This window comes from Phaseolus vulgaris, chromosome 3 (genome assembly GCF_051622355.1).
Source record: "Phaseolus vulgaris cultivar YP4 chromosome 3, ASM5162235v1, whole genome shotgun sequence".
NCBI lineage: Eukaryota > Viridiplantae > Streptophyta > Magnoliopsida > Fabales > Fabaceae > Phaseolus > Phaseolus vulgaris.
Window position 1 is genome coordinate 50,857,316 of NC_143500.1, and position 19,256 is coordinate 50,876,571.

Consider the following 19,256-nt stretch of genomic DNA (forward strand, 5'->3'; position numbering starts at 1 on the left):
TCACACAATCAAGTCATACCAAAACTTAGAATTTCAAAACACACAAAATTTCATCTAATACTCACATAAATATCTAATTAAAGAATTTTTCAATTAAATATAAATAATTTTGTATATAACTTATAATTAACAATTATGAAGTAGAAATAACCAACTTTTTAAAAGCAAGTACAAAATTTTAGTTTAAGTTTAAGTTTTTTTTTTTAAATTTAGGTTGAGTGAAAAAATTTTGTTTGAACAAAATTGCACCCATGAGCAACCCATAAATTTTGGCTCGAGTGAATTTTAATTTTTTAATGAAAATTAACCAACGAACACTCTAGAATTTTTTCCATTTTTGCTTGAACGAAATTCCATCTCGTTTAAGCGGAAATGGATCAGAAAGTACCTCAGAATTTAACCTATTTTCGTTTGAACGAGATCCCTTATTGTTTGAGCGAAAATGGACCCTAGAGCACTTGATATTTTCATTCAATTTTTTTTATCAAATATACTAAACCAAAGTAACGAAGTCCCTACTAGAGTTGAATAGTTACTCTAAATCAAAATCAAACAACCACTACTCAACAACATTATCCTTTAAGTGCTTCATCAAATTATTTAAATACATTCATTTACTTATTCAAATAAAAAACAATATAATTTTATAATATCTACCATATATAAAATCTCACATTCAAATCTCAATCAACTTCTAATATACTTAAAACAAACAATATTGCAAGAAATTTTGAGACTGGTGACCACGTCACCTCCACATCCAGATCTTTTAGCCTAGAGTTCTATTGAAAATTTAAAACTAACTTCCCTTACTTCTCTTACCTGAACTTAAGCATATGCTCATTAAGAGCTTCAAACCTATCAAAAGTTTAAGGGTAGCTTAATCTGTACCACAAAGTCTTGATAACAAATCTAACTATGTCACTAGGACCCTGAGCTAATAGAGATTAATCTTGAAGCTAAAAGAGTCACATGCAAAGCCTAGCGAGAGACAAAACTAACAAGTTCGAAATTTGACTCGATGAAAATAACAAAAATGAAATTAGTCTATCAAAGATTTTGATCAAACAGTCTTGTAGTATTTACTGCCAATAGTCTATTGACAGACTCTGATTGTCAAACTGATGATCGAGGAAGTCAGAATCTTAATTAGAGAGAAGGGAGAGAAAAGAAAAATAGAAGTTTTTAGAGAGATAGTGGTTCTTTTAAAATGAAACTTGAATAATTGAATTTTCTATTTATAACTCATTTTATTTTAATAATAAAATATGCATGTCATTTAAATTATATCACTTCTACTCTAAGGTTATTTTCTACATCTTTATCAACACCACACTACAATTTTATATCACAATTATTATTAATATTATTAATATAATTTATATTATTATTATTAATATATGTATAAATTATATTAATAATAATAAGTATAATAAAAATAATAATATAACTAAAGAATTTGTCTGATCTAGTAGTTACCACTTCTTAGTATTTTATTACTTTATTATCAAGTATTAAAATTGTTTATATTAAATTTTACTATTCTAAATTTCCTATTTTAGAAGGTAAAATCTGTTTGCATGATGAATAGCAAATGAGCTGTCACAGATAAAAAAAAAAAAAAAGGTTGAAATTAGTGATGATGTGTGTCTGGTCCTGTGCATCTTTGATAAGCTATTTATTATTAAGTATAAATGAATTTCCATAAATTATAGAGAGAAAGAGTCAAACATTGCAGTAGTTATGATATGAGACGTTTGCCATTGTGTAGTGGACATTAACGTGTGATACCCATTTTGAGAAATAGAACATAACCAAAAGAGCACAAACACAAGTTGAAGCGTGAAAGTGAAATCAAAACCAAATTGCATCAATTGTTTGTAGCGTGAAACAAGTCAGGTGGTAAAGTAAAATGAATTGTCCAACCAAAAGAGTGTGTTGCAGATATTGCTGCACACGCACAAAGCCACAAACATAAACACAAAACAGCCTTGAGTAGAGAGAGACTCAGTTTCTGACAAACTCTAACAACAAGACAAAACTCTCCACTGCTCCAACAATCCTTCACTCACTTTCTCACTTTAATTTAATCATCCCACACCTAAAAAAAGTTAATGATATATTGAAACTTATTTTTCTTAAACATTTATTACGATAACTTCCAAATGCATTTTATTAAACAATTTCATAGAAGATACATCTCAACTAAATATAAACATATATTGTAATTCATATATATATATATATATATTAATATTATGTTTAAATTTAAAATTTAGTATTATTATTTAACTTTCTCACTTATTTAATATTTGTAGTTAAAACATTGGACTTTATTATTATTATTATTATTTTATGTGAATAAATCTTTATTAGTTTGATGTCCCAGGTGTCTGTCATGTACTTCCTTAAAGTGTCCAAGGCATGTACGAATTACGGAGAAAACATGACGAAAAGAACATATCACTTTCTTATATTCAGACGAAAAAAAATTATTTTATCACATTATATCTGTATATGTAATTTAAAAAATAGTTTGTGTAATATTTTTAAAACTTAACTTAAACAATGTATGAAAAAGGGACAATGTACTATTTTTAAAATAAATAAAAATTTGGATAAAATTTTATTTTAATATAGCAATAAATAATTTTTTTTTTAAGTACTAATAATTCTTTTTTTTTTTCATTTTAACATTCTCCTCTTTACGTCCAAACAAAAACTCTAAGATATAAATTGTTGTTTTTTTCTTAATATTTTTTTCTAAACGAAAACTATAACAAATTCATTTAAAGTATATATCGATGTAAAACAAATAGAACTTGAATTTATAACCTGATATAAATTTTCTAAATTCCATACTGGTTCGTCTTCAGTGTGAAAAGGTACCATCGAGTAACCATGAAACAAATTTAAGAGATTTAAATGTTCAATTTTCTTGCATAAACTAATGATAAATTTTTATCTTATAACTTTTATAAATGAAATTATTAAATTATATTTTGTTAAATCTAAAATACATGATTATATAAGTTTTATAAAAAAATCTACATAAACAATATATTATTACGTAATTATAATTTTAAACAAAAAATACTTTTTTTTTGAAAATTTGTAGTATTCTATTTATTTTTCAAAAAACTTATGTGTTTTTTATTTGAATAATTTTTTTTATTTAAACTAAATTATACTCAGTATTAATCAAATTTAATTTTTATTTATTATCATAAATTTATTTGTTTTTATTTTTAAATATAACATAATTTATAGTATTTTTTTAATTTCATTATATATAATTTTCAATTTGAACCGTATAAAAATTTAAAAAGTAATCTAATAAATACTAAAATAAAATGAATTAAAAATAATAAAAATATATTAAAATATTAATGTTAATAATAAGAAAAACTTGTAATTTATATATTAAAACTTCTAAATAAATTATTGAAATAAGTTATTTTGAAGCATGTATTAAATATATTTAGAAAAATTAAATTATTTTATAAATTAACTGAATAAGTTAATGTTCATTATAAGAAAATCATGAAATAGAAATCAATAATTAGTTGTTATAGTGACTAAATTAGATATCATTTTAGGAACTAAATAAATTTTTGGGTTCTAAATTAGTTTCTATATATTGATAAATGGTTTCTAAATTGGTATCTAATTAGCCACCAAAGTTTTTGTTACCAAATTTAAAATCTAAATAATTGATAGTTTAAAATCTTGGTAGTTAATTAGATATCAATTTAGAAACTATTTAACAATAATGTAAACTAATTTAGAAACCAAACTTTTTTAGTTTTTAAAATGTTTTGTAATTTAGTTACTATTGCAACTAATTATTTTGCTATCTAAAAATTGGTTTTTATTAAATAATTTTTTTTTAATTAGTGTTAAATTTTGTTCCACAAAACTGAAAATACATCAAAGTCACAAAAGGGATATTAATTATAATGTAGTCTTTAAAACGCTGTCTTATTTTCTGAAATACAAATAATTTTTTTTTATCTTTGTAGAGAGTTCTTTTAATCTAGAAAACCAACATTATTATGTAATTTAACATGTGTCCCGGTATACTGAAATAAAAATAAAGTATAGCAACAAATACTCAAGTATTCCTCATTAAACAATTCAAAAAAGACTAATACCACAACTAAAATTTACAAGTTTAACTAAAAGTTGTGTTAAATATTTGAAAAGAAAATAATTTTTTTACGTCTTACATCTCACTAAATATTAATATTTTAATCATTTTTAATTTTAAAAATTATTTTAACATTTTGTATTTTGCTTATATTTTCATTAAGTACATTTTTTTTAAAATTTTTTTTATTACAAATATTTTAAATGCGCAGAATATAGATTCTATGCCAAATTCAGTGTCCTTTAACACACCAAATCAAAGAGTGTGGCTTAAATGATATAGAATAAAGTGAATGTATGGTTGTAAATTCTAACATTAATTTAATTCCTACAATAAAAGAATACACCAAATCATTTTTTTTTCATAACACATAAAATTTAAGTGATCAAATTAGTATGTAATATTTTTATTAAAAAACTAACGAAAAATTTAATTTAATATACAAACTTTAAAAATAAAGTGAAATAAAACTTTTTAAATTGAAATAACTAAACTGAAAAAGAATGAGAGAAAACGAAATATATTTATAATATAACATTGTATTTTAGTAGATTTCTCTGTCCGTAATCAACATAGTGAGAATAAAAGTTTTGGGGTTTTACCTGTGTAATTTGCATGTAATAAGAATTGAAGTGCTTAATCCTAATGCAAGACTCTATCTGTAGCATTTCCCTTTTATGCTATGTATGGAGCTCACATTCAAAAATTCATTTGAAGGGTTTGTGTTAGGGTTTGAAAGAGTGGCTGAGAAAGGCAATAATTAGGAACTGGACCAGCGTGCAGGGTGTGGGAGAGATAGAGAACCAACATGACCTCTTGTCGGTTGTTCTGCAAGACAAAACTTGCAGTGTAGTCATCACTCTCCGTGAGTGCAAAACAACCCCACTGTTCTTTTTTAGGTGATTTTTGTGCTGCTTGGTGGAAGCTAGGAAACAACACCTTCTATGCCTTCTTATTCCCATCTCATAAATCAACATTCAGTTCCCACTTGTCTCTTCTATTCTATTCTATGTCAAAACTTGTTAGTCCTTAATTTCCAGCCTCTCTCTCTCTCTCTCTCTCTCTCTCTCTCTCTCTCTTCTCAAGGTTTTGCTGGTGCAATTAAGCTTCCTGCACTTCAAATCTTTGCTCTTGTTTAGCTGCCAAGTTGTGTCTTACCTGAGGCTCCCTAGGGACCCAGTTGATCTAGCTTCCTTCAATTTCCAACAGTATAACAGTTTATATTGTCCTCTCTCTCTCATTTTAAGAATTTTCTTTTTCACCAAAATTCTACTCTTACTACTTTGTTTACGCTTTTCCTGTGCTGGTGGTACTCTATACTGTTAATAGTGTTATTAATACTGACCAGTGAAATTTAATTGGTAGGTTTAGCACACAGAACGTCAATATCAAGATGAGCACAGGAAAGAAAATTGTTGTTGGTGTGCAAGTCACCCTTGATTAAGTCTGCTCTTATAATTAGAGGGGATGAATTAGGGTTGAAAACACTACAGTATGATCCACAATCACACTTAAGGAAAATTCACAAGCGAGATGATGATCATTACTAAAGGAGAGGCTTAGATTAGAGTAAAATAAGAAAGAAAAATAGAGGGGAATGAGATTAAGTTTAGATCTTGGCCTTCTTTATTAAAAGTCAGATTTGATGGACATGAGAGAGCAAGATAAGGTAATAGAGATGCCTGGCACTTTGGGTTATAACCTCCCCAATACAAATTCATCTTCTTCCAAGCTATCGTCACTAATAGGGGAAAGAAGTGACCAACCTCCTCAGTCTCACACATTGGTTTTCAGTGATCCACCCCAAACAAATTCACATCACCACCGTCGTCTCAATCCCCCTAATTCTCTTCCACCAAACCCTCTTCAACTTCCTCACCCTCACAGACCCAGAAGAGATCTAGATCCAACTGCTATTTCTCCTCCTATCGTAACCACCTCAAGAACTCAACCACACTCAACCGGAACTTTCACAGCAACAGTCAGATACCGAGAATGTCTGAAGAATCATGCTGCAATCATGGGGGGTCATGTCACAGATGGGTGTGGAGAGTTTATGCCAAGTGGAGAAGAAGGCACCCCAGAATCCTTCAAGTGTGCAGCTTGTGAGTGCCACCGCAATTTCCACAGAAAAGAACCCGAAGGCGAGTCATCACAACATGTTCTCAACTACCACCTCACTTACCCCAACAAAACCAATAGAAACATTGTTATTCATTCTCCGCAATCTCATCTTCAGTTACCTACACACCACCTTCACGGGGTGGTGGCCACCCCTTCAGGTGGGTCGGTTCAGCCCGCGGTGCTGGGCTTTGGGGGGACCCCAACTGAGTCCTCAAGCGAAGATCTCAACATGTTTCAGACCGATGAGGCAGGGCAATTGTTATCAGTGCAGCCACCCCTGTCATCGTCCAAGAAGAGGTTCAGGACCAAGTTCTCACAGCAACAAAAGGATCAGATGATGGAGTTTGCTGATAAACTTGGGTGGAAGATCCAGAAACAAGATGAACAGGAACTGCATCAGTTTTGCTCTCAGGTTGGTGTAAAAAGACAGATTTTCAAGGTTTGGATGCACAACAGCAAGCAAGCCATGAAGAAGAAGCAAATGTAAGCCTAGATTAATTAAGTCCATCTCTTTTAGATTGTTGATTTTTTTAATGTTCAATAAAGACACTCAAAAGACTTTAAAATCTTAGATGTGAATACTATTACATATAAGCAAATAGGTAAGCTGGTATGCTGCTGTGTATTCTCATCTGTTATGTTATTACTTAAATTAACCATTCAATTTCTATCGGCAATCATCTATGCTGTGTCCTTTGATTTATGTAAACACACGCATAAACGAAAATGTCATCAATTATCTTTTCTCATCTATTGCCTTTTGGAGACAAATTTTGTCTGTAGAAAATTAAGCCTAAAAAGAATAAAAAGGAGGAAGAAACAGATAATAGAAATCATGCATGAAAGTTGGATATATACAGAGTTTAGGTTATAAGCAGGAATAAGTTAAGCTGGGTGTGAGAGTGTGGATTTCATGCATTATATCCTTAGAGGTACTTAGTTGTTTGATGATCATGGAAGGCAAGGGTCGGTTCGTGAACCCATTCACTTTTCTTGCAAAATCAAAGGTATGAGGGCTTTGGAGAAAATAGGATCCCACCACCACATCCACCCAACCACACAAATTTGTCCTGTAATAGGACACCGACAGATGAATTAGGAGACAATGTCCGTTCTTTTCTCAAAATGCCTTTCTGAGGTATTCAATGTGTGTGTGGTCTACACGAATAAAATCATGGCATAACCAAAGTAAAAAAAAAAAGAAAAAAAAAGGAGCAGGGAGAGAAGAAGGACAGAGATTTCAAGCCTTTTAGATGTATATACTATGTATATATAAAAGTGCAATACGATTTTTCTCCATGACAAGGTATTGTTGCAGCAAGCACACACATAAGCACCAACTCAACAGATAAGCAGACACATGAGCACCAACTCAACACATAAGCAGACACACACATACACTCATAAGAGATTCTCCCATACAGTAGTAGTAAGATCTTTTTTTTTCCTGCAAAGAACCAATTTGTCCCAAAATTTACAAAAAAGCCAACACCTTTAACATTATTTACTATACTCGACCTATTTTTTGAACAAATAAGAATTCGATTGGTCAACGTGGTTTTGTAATTTTCAATATTTAAAAATAAACATTAAATCCTATTTATATATTATTCTATGAATAATTATATATTTATAAATATACATAAAGGATATTATATATAAATAGTATTTACAAATAACATAACAAAAAAGTTATTTATTAATACAAAATTATAGCAATTATAAATATACAAATATGATAGTTACATTTCACTTAAATAGTTTGTAAAAATATAATAATTTATATGAAAAATCAATTTTGTATTGAAATTAATTAATGATAATTTTTTTTAAATCGTTTTAATAATTTATTATTACTATTAAATTTAATTTAATACCATAGTTAAATGTGAAAAACTATTATTATTGATAAAATTTCACAATTTTTTCATTTATTTTTTTACCTTTTAATTTGAATGTATTTTAAAAAATAATTTGAAAAATAATGTTTTTGGAAAATATATTTATTTAATGAATTAATAAACTTATTATAATTATTATAAATAATATGTGAGGTTTATTCTTAGCAATAATAATAATTATTATGGATTACTGTCATTAAGAATGATTTTTATTAAAAAAAAATGTTATTATTAATAGTAATTGTTATAAAAAAGCATTATTATAAAAATTCATGGGTAAAAATAAATATTATTAATAATTTTAAATTTGTTAACATAAAATTAATAAAATGACTATACTGATTTCAAAAATATTAAAAGTTTATTTTAAAATTTTAGAGTAAAAAAGATAGGTTTAAAATATAATAGTAAATTTATTTTTATTTTAACAAATATTTGTACAAACTACTATTAGTATAAAAATTATATTCATGATTCTTAATATAATTTTTTTTATTAATATGAATTTTCTTATAGAATTTATTTAAAGAAAATTTCATTTAAATTTATTATTGTTCATAAATATATTAATTTTTATAGAAAATTATTATGGAACTAAATATATGATTCTTGATTTAAAGTTTATTTAGGTAACTTTAATTCTGTGTAGATATTGTAGTATTTATACCACTCAAACGTTAGAATTCACATGCCTAGAATCTTTGTGGAGAAGCTTGTAAATAATGCTTCAAAAGTGAAAAAAAAAACGAAGAGTTAGTCAAATAGGTAATTTGTTGTCGGTCTTATATTTTAAGTTTACTAAGGTTGTTTTTTTTCTCTAAGTAGTATTTATGTAATTGAATTTAATGATAATATTTATGCAATGAAAAACTTGCATAAAAGTAGAAAAAAATAGACTTTTATTAATAAAATAATTGAAATATGATACATGGAAGAAATTCAATTTGGCACAAAATTTATTTAAAAATTTGAAATTATGTCCGAGAATTGCTGTGATATTTTGTTTCTATTGTGACTGTATCTGTGATAATAAAAACAATTTTTTATGACCTTGTTTCCCTAAGGATTATCTTTGTTTTTATTCGGTTTAATTTAGGATAATCTTTTGAAGTTCTTCACATTTTTGAATTGAGAAACAATTGTGAACCCCACCGTGAAAGTGAATAGTCTTTATGTCTCAATTCTCTTATATCATAAACTTTTAATACTAATTTATAAATTACATTGATCGACATATTTGAATTGTGATAACTATCCATGTGAAAATGAGAAGACAAGTTTTTAGAACTTTTTACAGTCACATTAAATTTCGTCAAAACTAAATGTGAATTTTTCAACTAGTTATAACTCTCAAGAAATGATAGTCTCTTTCACTAGAAATCATGTGTTGTATCTATTAAAGTCAAACATTTGTATATGGATGATGTGTTGAAGATCTTAGATGATGTTAAAAAATGATAACAACACAAGAGCATGATTTCTTTTGTATATGAGATTCAATACACAATGGATTATGCGTTATGTTGAACCACGAAACCTGTTTCTGTTGAGTTGTGAACTTCTTGCTTCAATAGATAATAGAAACATGTATTCATCGTGTGTGTGTTTTTTTCTAAAGAAAATGTTATCAACCATTTGGGATGTCCATGGCAAAGACGGAGGTGCTAATAGCAGGCCCACCTTGTATTGGGCTGCATAGTACAGAAACAAAATTGGGTGCTAGCTCTGTAACAAACAACTAAAAGACATGTTTTTTCTATATACAATTAATAAGTTCAGTAACGTAATAAAAAAAAAGTCCTTATCATATGTTTAAATATCTTGTGTTTCACTTTTGAATCCCACTTTTTTTTTTGTGGCTGTGAAAAATAACTGGTTTGAATTAAACATTTCAAGACTATACACTAAACTGGTTTAAAATCAAATGAATTAAATTATCTTTATGAATAAGTTCAGTTCGAACCAAACTACTTTCTGAAATAAAGTTTTATACACTTTCACTTGAAACACTTTTTTTTTTCACTTACAACATTCAACTAAATAACTTCTCCCTGTTTCCATTTTCATTTTCAACACCACAATGCCACTAATTCATAATTCCATATGCAGTCTAAAAGGTGGCTTATTATATTAATATTAAAATAACTTCATTTTGAAAATTGTTTTTGGTGTTTTCTTATACAAATAGAGATTTATCAAATTTCTACATCTTAGATATTTCATACTTCCCGATTAAAAAAATTTAATTTTGTGATTTTCTAACTTTTCATATTATTATTATTTGTGATTTGTATTTAATGTATGCAGAACAAGAGTCATTGCAATTGATATTTTTCTATATTTTAGGTTTTAGTTTTAACTCAAAATCCAATAATTTTTAAACAAAAAACACTAAAAATTTACGTCAGATGTACCCAAGTTCAACGTAAATTTATATCTCCCGCTTCTTCATCGGCTTTTAACAAGCGTAAATAATCATAACTATCATACAAAATATGGTATGATAGTTAATTTTTAGAATTTTTAGAAATAAATGTATTCTTAAAAATACCTTTTTCATGAGTAAGAATTTTAATTTAAATAAATTAAAACAAAATATGAAATAAAAAAAATTGCCTAATGAATGGTAGTTTCTCTGTACTTCTATCGCATAATTTTGAGGCAATTATCATCAGGGGAGTGGTAGCAGCCACATAATTAAAGGAACCTATTTGTACAATATGTTCCATTTTCTTCTCGTACTTGGATTTTAACGTGAGTTTCACCTAATCTTTCTTTTCTTCACTTTTTAAAAAGATGATTTAAGCTTCTTTTCTATCATCTCTCCATCATTTATTCCAAAAATCACATAACACCAACACTCTCTAGGAGTCCATTTATTCTGAGAAGATGCATGGAGCTTTTATTTTTAATCACAAAATTGTTACCTTATTATAAATATGTGTCATGTTAAATATTTGTATATAGAAAATAATAAAAAACAACCTTTTCTCTTCTTCTGTAATTATTGCATATAAATAATCCAAACCAGAAAACAAAGCAAAAATAATAATATGTCAGTTTTGTATTTAAAAGCAAAATCAGAAAGTAAAGTGAAGAGCTGAATGCAAAATTCATAAAAGCGAAGCGTATACGAGAGATTGAACGCTATACTCCAAGAAACATACTGTGACATTAAAATGTGTTCTCATTGAGCACGATAGAAAAATTTTAATGTCTATAAAATTTGAACAAGTATCAATTGTCTTGATTCATTTAATAATAGGAATGGTGAAGTGTTAAAGTCTGATGAGATGATGAAAAAGTGGAAGAAAGATAAAGATGAGATGGAAGAGAAAATATGAACATAAAAAAAGTACGTTTATTATTAGAGTTGTGGCAGCCCAAGTAACAAAAGCAGTGCAACATGGGAACTAAGGTAAGAGCACAGTTGTTAGAAGAAAACCAACCACTCTTTTCCTATGCCAAGAAAAAGAAAAAGGAAAAAAACTGACTCGTTACACTGATTCTGGTGTAACGGTAGACACATTGCTAAAACTTCCATTAACAACATAATATAAGTTCTTCATAACCTATTACTTAGTCACCTTCGCATCCTCTTTCTCCTACTTAGTTTTAGTTCTTCTCATTTTGATCCATCTTTGCCTTGTCATCTCCACCTTTCTTTCCGAAACCACTGTCACAACAATTGTAAACTCATCAATAACCAAATAAACACAGATGAATCTCCAAACTAAAGCATGAGAGAGGGAAGATTACCCGGAAATTTTCGCGTAAGCCCACTGAGCAAAAGACTCAGACTTTTTGCCGGCAGCTTCGACAGTGGGAGCGGCGGCATCAACAGCGGGTGCGGCGGCGTCCTTGGCAGATTTGGCAGTTGACGAGGCGGAGTCCTTGGCGGCTTTGACCGTTGGGGTGGCGGACTCCTTGGCCTCTGCACTGGCTTTGGCGCTGCCGAGGAAATCACCCCAGGTCGTTCCAACGCACACGGCAAGCAACACCACCACGACAACCAACTTCATTTGGGTGTTCATGTTTTTATTCTTAGAATTTATTGAAAAGCTTCTGTTTTATTCTTTTTATTTTGTTTTGTTTGCTTTTGTTGCTGTGAAATTGATTTGCTGAAGGGTGTATTTATATGCCTGTAGTGAGAAATAGGTTGAGATGTTTGCCACTATAATGGTGGCGCAACTGCTTCATCAGCCACACAATAACCCAAACAAAACGCATGAAGTTGAGGATGAACACTGGTTCTTGTGGACGATAATGTTTTACGCCATGCGAGGTGGAATAACTCAAACAAAAGTAGTTAATTTTGTTTATCTTAATTAGATTCAAATTAAATAAATTAAATCAGAGAATGATTGGTTAAATTTATGATTTACTAAAAATCTAATTGAACTAAAAAATGTGATTTTTCAATAAATAATAATAATTATGAATAATAGCATACCACGACTATTATAAAAAGTAAATTTTAGAATATCATTTTACGAACGTTTATTGGACAACTAATATAAAAGAAAATAGAATAACAAATGTGTAATTATTTATACATTTTTTATTTACTTTTCTTAATAATATTACCTTCCCTTTTTTTCTTTGCCTCCGTCGTCTCAAATCTCTTTTTCGAACCCTTTCCTCCTCGACTCAATATTTATTAGGAAGTCAAGCTAAATTTAAAATAATTTCATAAAATGAAATTCACACGTAATAATATAGTCTTATATGAAGAACAATTTATATATATTTTTATTTAAAAGTAAAATTGTGATGAAACTTTAAATTTTAATAATTTAAAATATAACATTTTTTTATAAAATTAATATTTCAAACTATTTTGAGATTTTTTGGGGGTTGTATGGACTTTAATGAGAAACTAAAAAACATCTAAATCAAAATTTTCATTTTCTTACTCATATAGTTGGCTTTATAAGATTCACAGTTTCCAAGTATAAATTTCTCACCTCTGTCATCTAATTGCTAATCGGGGCTAAAATTCCACAATTAAAAAGGCCAATATACACGAATTAAACTTTATGTTATTAGAAATGTAAACAAAAAAACATATTGTCATAAAGATTAGGTTAATATTATAAAACCTACAATTAAAAAAGTTAAAAAAAATTAAAAATTTAAATAAAAATTTATTTAAAAAAGAAATAAAAGCAATCAAACAAATGAGATAAGCTTACGGTTGCAGGCCTTGCCCCTCTCCCCCTGCACCTATCTCTAAGGAACCTATATATATCCATAACAAATTTGAATTGACAAAACTAGAGTGCAAAGTAAATGAAAGTTAAAAATAACTAGTTAAATCCAAAAATGGTAGATCAAAAGAAGAGATAAAAAAAAAAAACTCTTGGTACAATTTTAGTCTATCCTCTGTAATTATTATGATTAGGAGGACAACAAATTTACCATTCTTATATTATTTTACTTATTTATTTCATGAAGTTGCTAATCTCGTCTTATTAAAATATTATATATTTTTTAGACTATAATGCTATAGTATATATTATATACTATTTAACCAATGTGAACTTAAAAATTAGAATTTCAAATGATTAATAATTATATTCTTGAAGTGAATATTATATATATATTCATATGTTACACAAAAATTTATTCATATATATATATATATATATATATATATATTAATTTAATGAATAATTTAAGAAAAACAATTCTATTTAATTTTTAAAAATAAAATTAATAGTAGGGTAAATTCCCTATCTAGCACCATTTAGACTTTTATTTCCCTAATTAGCACTCTTTTGTTTTTATTTCCCTATCTAGCACCCTTTTGTTTTTATTTCCCTATCCAGCACCCTTTTATTTTTTATTTCCCTATCTAGCACCATTTCAAAAATAAATAAATAAATAATAATTTATTTATTTTTTGATAATTTTAATTTTGAATGCATTAAAAAATAAATATTTTTAATGTTTAAAATAGTTAGAAATATAATTAATGAATAAAGAAATGAGTTTTTATAAAATAAAATAAAAAAATTAAAATGTTTAGTTTAAAATTATTTTTGTTAAGAATGAAGAAAATAAAAAATTAAACCCTACAACAACATAAAAGTTGAATCTATAAACATAAATTACTATTTATTTTTATTATTATTGATGATGTAATCATGTTAATTTCAAATAAAAAATACATGACATAATTAAAAAAAATCAAAGTCAATTAGTATTAATTAACAGTGGATACACAAGTAATATTGAAGTGTCTATCCTAAATGCAAAATCTTAAAAAAAAAAACTAATGCAAATGTTACGCTTAATACTTAAAAATGAGAAGCAAAAAATGAAAAAAAAGTCTAGAAAATAAAAAAGCAACAATAAAAAAAAAGAATGGTAGAAAAATAATAATTAAAAACATAAAAGATATAAAACAAGGCAAAACAAATTAAAATAAAGATAAAAGATATAAAAATAAATCCAAATAAGACAAATATCAGAGATATAAGGCGATACTAAATAAGTATATGTTGATCACAAAAATGAAAATAAATGAAAGATGATAATTCATTTAATATTTTCTTCAATGGTACATTAAATAGTTTGTGCGAAATGAAACATAATTAATGACGAGAAGTGCACAATCCAATAATGTTGAGACATATTATTTTATGTGTTTTGGTGTTTGACAATATGAACATTCTTTTTTGGATCATGTTGTTTTTTTATGTTCATATCAGTCCTTATTTAACTTTGTTTTTTTATAATTATGTCCTGTATTTTTTACTTGAAATTAACATAATTACATCATCAATAATGATAAAAATAAGTACTAATTTATGTTTATATATTCAACTTTTATGTTGTTGTAGAGTTTAATTTTTTATTTTATTCATTCTTAGAAAAATAATTTTTAAACTAAACATTTTTATTTTTATTTTTTTTTGTAAAAACACATTTCTTTATTCATTAATTATATTTCTAACTATTTTAAACATTAAAATATTTATTTTTTAATGCATTCAAAATTAAAATTATCAAAAAAAAATTAATTTATTATTTTTTAATTTATTTTTGAAATGGTGCTAGATAGGGAAATAAAAAATAAAAGGGTGCTAAATAGGGAAATAAAAACAAAAGAATGCTAGATAGGGAAATAAAAACAAAAGAGTGCTAGTTAAGGAAATAAAAGTATAAATGGTGCTAGATAGGGAATTTACCCTTAATAGTATGTCTACTCAAATTTAAATTAATTTGTTGATGGAGGTTTAATTTTGGAGATTTAAAAGAAAAAAATAAAATAATATTATGAAATTGATGAGTCTCGTTTATGAATATTCAGTACAAAAATAATTTACGCTTATCCTTTTAAAATAAAATAAAAATACGCGTGTTATTTTATTTCGTATTATATTTAGTATTTTTATATGATATTTGTTTTTGTTTTCTTTATAGTTTTATTTATTTTCTTATTGAAAATAATAAAAAAAGTGTTGTTGTTTATTTGTATGTATACACACATATATCGTCACACATGAACAAGTGACTTTCGCATATATCGAACAATTCTTTGGCATAATCAAGCTATACGTAACCCAGAATAATATAATGACTTTATTTTAAAATGTTAAATAAGGAATTAAAGTGGTATACTTTATTTTAAGGATACTATCATTTATAAAGTTAAATAATTAAATTAATAAAAAATTAACAAAATTAGTAACAAAAAATATATAAAGATAACGTTACGCAAGTTAGCTTGGTTAATTGAAGTATATTGCAAGTTGTGTAGTGTAATTTGTGCTTTGTTCATATTTTTTTTTCCTTGAGGGTGGATGTGATTCTTTAAATGAGGTTTTTTTATGGTCTTTTACCTCAATCTTGTGGGTTTATAGAATGCGACAGTTTGTCAATAAATACCATGCATTTTTTTTTGGGTAAAGAATAAAATAAATTAAAATAAAACATTTTAGGGACAAATACCATACATTATTAGCCCATTTTATGCATGCATCACTAATTTTTCATTTGAGTATAATATTTTATGTTATTTTAAAAAGTCTATAACAGATCGTTTTAAAGAACGTTTCTTTTAATTTTATTATTGTTATAAGTAATTTCAGACAACAAATTTTAGTTTATACATACAAATCCTAAGATATTTATTAGCGTAAATAGTTTTTATTCCCTTTATTTAATTGTAATAATTACATATTCTATGGATATAATGAGGGTGTAATAGTTGTATATCCATCTAACACAAAAATAATATACGGTTGTTATCAATTGATTTTTTTTTCTAAGTAGTATTAAAATTTATTGTAGTAATGTTTATTGGGTTTATCCTCTCATTCATTTTAGGCCTCTATCCAACCAGTTATATATATAGAAATATTAAATAATATAACTAAATTATAATATATATTTTTAATTAGAATCAATAAAATGGGAGCTCTATGATTTCTTCAACCCATTTGTAATATATAAGTGAGGGAAATGTATATTATAATTTCTATATAAATGTACTTGAGAATTGTTTTGATTCTTGAGAATAAGAATTCATTACTTAAATCAAGGTGTGCCATTATAGGTTGTTAAAAGTTGATTTAGTGGAAGAATTGTTCTTTTGTAAGAACCTATTCTGAAAACTAAGATAATATTGATTACATAATTTACTGAAAAAGAGAAAAATTACTGAATGAAACGGAATGCGCAAACATAATCATCAACCCGAAACAACTTAAGCAATAAGGAAAAACTAAACCAAGAATGTAATGTCATTCTCCACAGTGAGGAAATCCAAAGATGATCCATTGAAGCCTACTATGAGAATGAAGATTTTCAATTTTTGATTTGCTCGTATTTGAGAAGATTTATCACGTAAAAAACTAGTATTATTTTTTTCAACATAATTTTCCATTCTTGAGGATTTTCTTATTTAATTATTGGAGACAAACTTTTTCGAAATACATCTAGACATTGAAAACCTCTCTAGAATATTTTTTTTCCATACTCAAGAATACGGAACCCATTCCCTGATCTCAGTTGTACTATTTCGTGTTGGAAATTAAAAAAGTTGGTATCACTTATTTATATATTAAAAGTTAGAGTAACATGTAATCCTTCGTTGACATGCGATAAAGAAATTTCCTTAAATACAATATTAATTTGAAAATACAGCATGGATAAACTAAGCTTAGTGTACAAAGAAGGAGGAAAACGGTGCTGGTAAGGAGCAATTAGAATGTTTCACAGCTTGCTGCTGGAAATACACTATTCACTATTTATTCAAGATAATGCTAATGGCTATTCAAACTTAGTGGGCTCTGGATCTTCAAGAGCCTGCAAATGGTGGAAAGAGAAATATTATCAGTCAACAGAAGAAGGGCTACATACAAAGAACTTATAGAAATGTAGAAAAACAGAAGTGTCCAAGATTGGAAAACAAAGGGGTGAAAGTTTATTATAGCATTCATTGTGCACATAGAACAAGCCACTAGATACTCATTTGAGATATCAGACACAAAACCCGAGCTTTCTATGTCAAATCACATGGCTGGTGTTGTTCTTCATTATGGCTTGTCTTTTTGTGTTGCCCTTTGGTTCAAAGCACATGGCAGTTGTTTGAACTAGCATAAGTAGGGCCATTAAAGTTATGTATCAAGCAATGGATGCGATAGGTTAGAACTTTCCACAGAGCTTAGAGAATCAAAATTTCATTATTAAGTGCAGGCGACTAGCCATAATTGAAGTACCTGGGTGCACAAGATAATTTGGCCAGTAGCTGATGCAAAACAAATGGACCACATAAAACTAGCATTTTTCACTTTCAGGGTTTTGCATTTCAAAAATTCCTATCTCATTCAATGGACCCCGCAACATGTAGTACGTAGCAGGCGACAACAATAGTGCAAACACTAGTAGGACTGTATTATGATAAACTTGAATCAGAGATAGTCACATCACATGACATGTTGTTGAACTATGCTTCATAACTTTCAATGCAACGTTAAAGTTAAACTGCATTAGGGTGCTTATAGATAAAAAATTTGTACAAAAAATATATACTGATTCCAGAAAAAGCTCTCACTCACCTGTGTTAATTAATGCTTTAGTTGCTGCTGGTGTTGGTTTAGTAACGAGGAAACGGGACTTGGCCATGTTCAATGCGTTTGATATCTTCTTTGAGGATCTCATAGTGCCTTTTGACATCCTCTACTGATTTTCCCACCACATTGGCAACATTCTGCCATCTGTCAGGGGTTTCCCTGTCATATAAAGCCAGGGCTTGTTCAAACAATTTGTTCTGCCTCTGAGTCCAAGATGATGCCATTTGTTGGTAATTTTTGTTGAGTAAGCAAATTAAGAGGCAGCGAGGGAGGGCAGAAGGGTAAGAAAAGAATGAATGTATAATGTTTTGGTGAAGAAAAGATGAAGGGAAGGCACGGAAAAGAGATGACGAACGTAGCTCCTTATAAGTAGGAGAAAGGTGGTGGTGGTGGTGGAATATATCTCCCAAAAGGACACTGAAGATAACGTGACCCGTCCCCTTAAGAGCCACAAATGAAGAGGGAGAATGGAGAAACAAGTGGAGGAAGAGAATCACGACTAAAAGACAATCCTTTAAACGTTTTAGGCAAAGATGCTTCTTACCATTTCCTTCATCTCTTTCGCAAGTGGACTTTCCTTTCCTTTTACCACTTCCTCATTTACCACAATCCAACCACGAGGACCAACTACAAACACCTCAAAAATATCATGTCCTACACATTAATGTCATATATGTATGCTTGTTTTCTTTTACACCACATGTAATACCAGGGAGGCCGAATGATCGAATAGTGGATAAGATTGAACGAACATTGAAGTTGATGATAAACTACGATTAATCATAATTAAGTCAGTTTAATCATAAAGCATGATTAAAGCATAAATGAATCTTCGTCTGGGCCCAAAAGAATGCCCATAACCACTGAAGGCCAACACAAGGCTATAAATATCAAAATGAACCAGGTGTCAGAGGTAATATTCTAATCTCTAGCATACTTACATATTATATTCGGACTGACTTGAGCGTCGGAGCACCTTCGCAGGTACCCCATCCT

The 19,256-nt window shown here is 28.0% G+C and overlaps 2 protein-coding genes and 1 pseudogene across 2 annotated transcripts; 1 reads left to right on the forward strand and 2 right to left on the reverse strand.

Annotated features, from left to right (window-relative positions):
- Nucleotides 1-4,882: 4,882 nt before the first annotated feature.
- Nucleotides 4,883-6,954, forward strand: LOC137808395 (zinc-finger homeodomain protein 2). The gene is made up of 2 exons (XM_068609474.2): nucleotides 4,883-5,358; nucleotides 5,516-6,954. Exon 2 carries the CDS (start codon nucleotides 5,796-5,798, stop codon nucleotides 6,759-6,761), a length of 966 nt encoding a protein of 321 aa, XP_068465575.1. The 5' UTR covers nucleotides 4,883-5,358; nucleotides 5,516-5,795; the 3' UTR covers nucleotides 6,762-6,954.
- A 4,562-nt stretch (nucleotides 6,955-11,516) lies between these two features.
- LOC137805972 (uncharacterized) lies at nucleotides 11,517-12,284 on the reverse strand. Its single transcript, XM_068605847.2, has 2 exons — nucleotides 11,935-12,284; nucleotides 11,517-11,851 (listed from the first exon to the last, which is right to left on the reverse strand). The coding sequence occupies exons 1-2, from the start codon at nucleotides 12,207-12,209 to the stop codon at nucleotides 11,791-11,793; spliced, it is 336 nt and encodes a 111-aa protein (XP_068461948.1). The 5' UTR covers nucleotides 12,210-12,284; the 3' UTR covers nucleotides 11,517-11,790.
- Nucleotides 12,285-18,262: 5,978 nt separating this feature from the next.
- LOC150028902 (protein RADIALIS-like 1 pseudogene) lies at nucleotides 18,263-18,703 on the reverse strand (annotated as a pseudogene).
- Nucleotides 18,704-19,256: the final 553 nt, after the last annotated feature.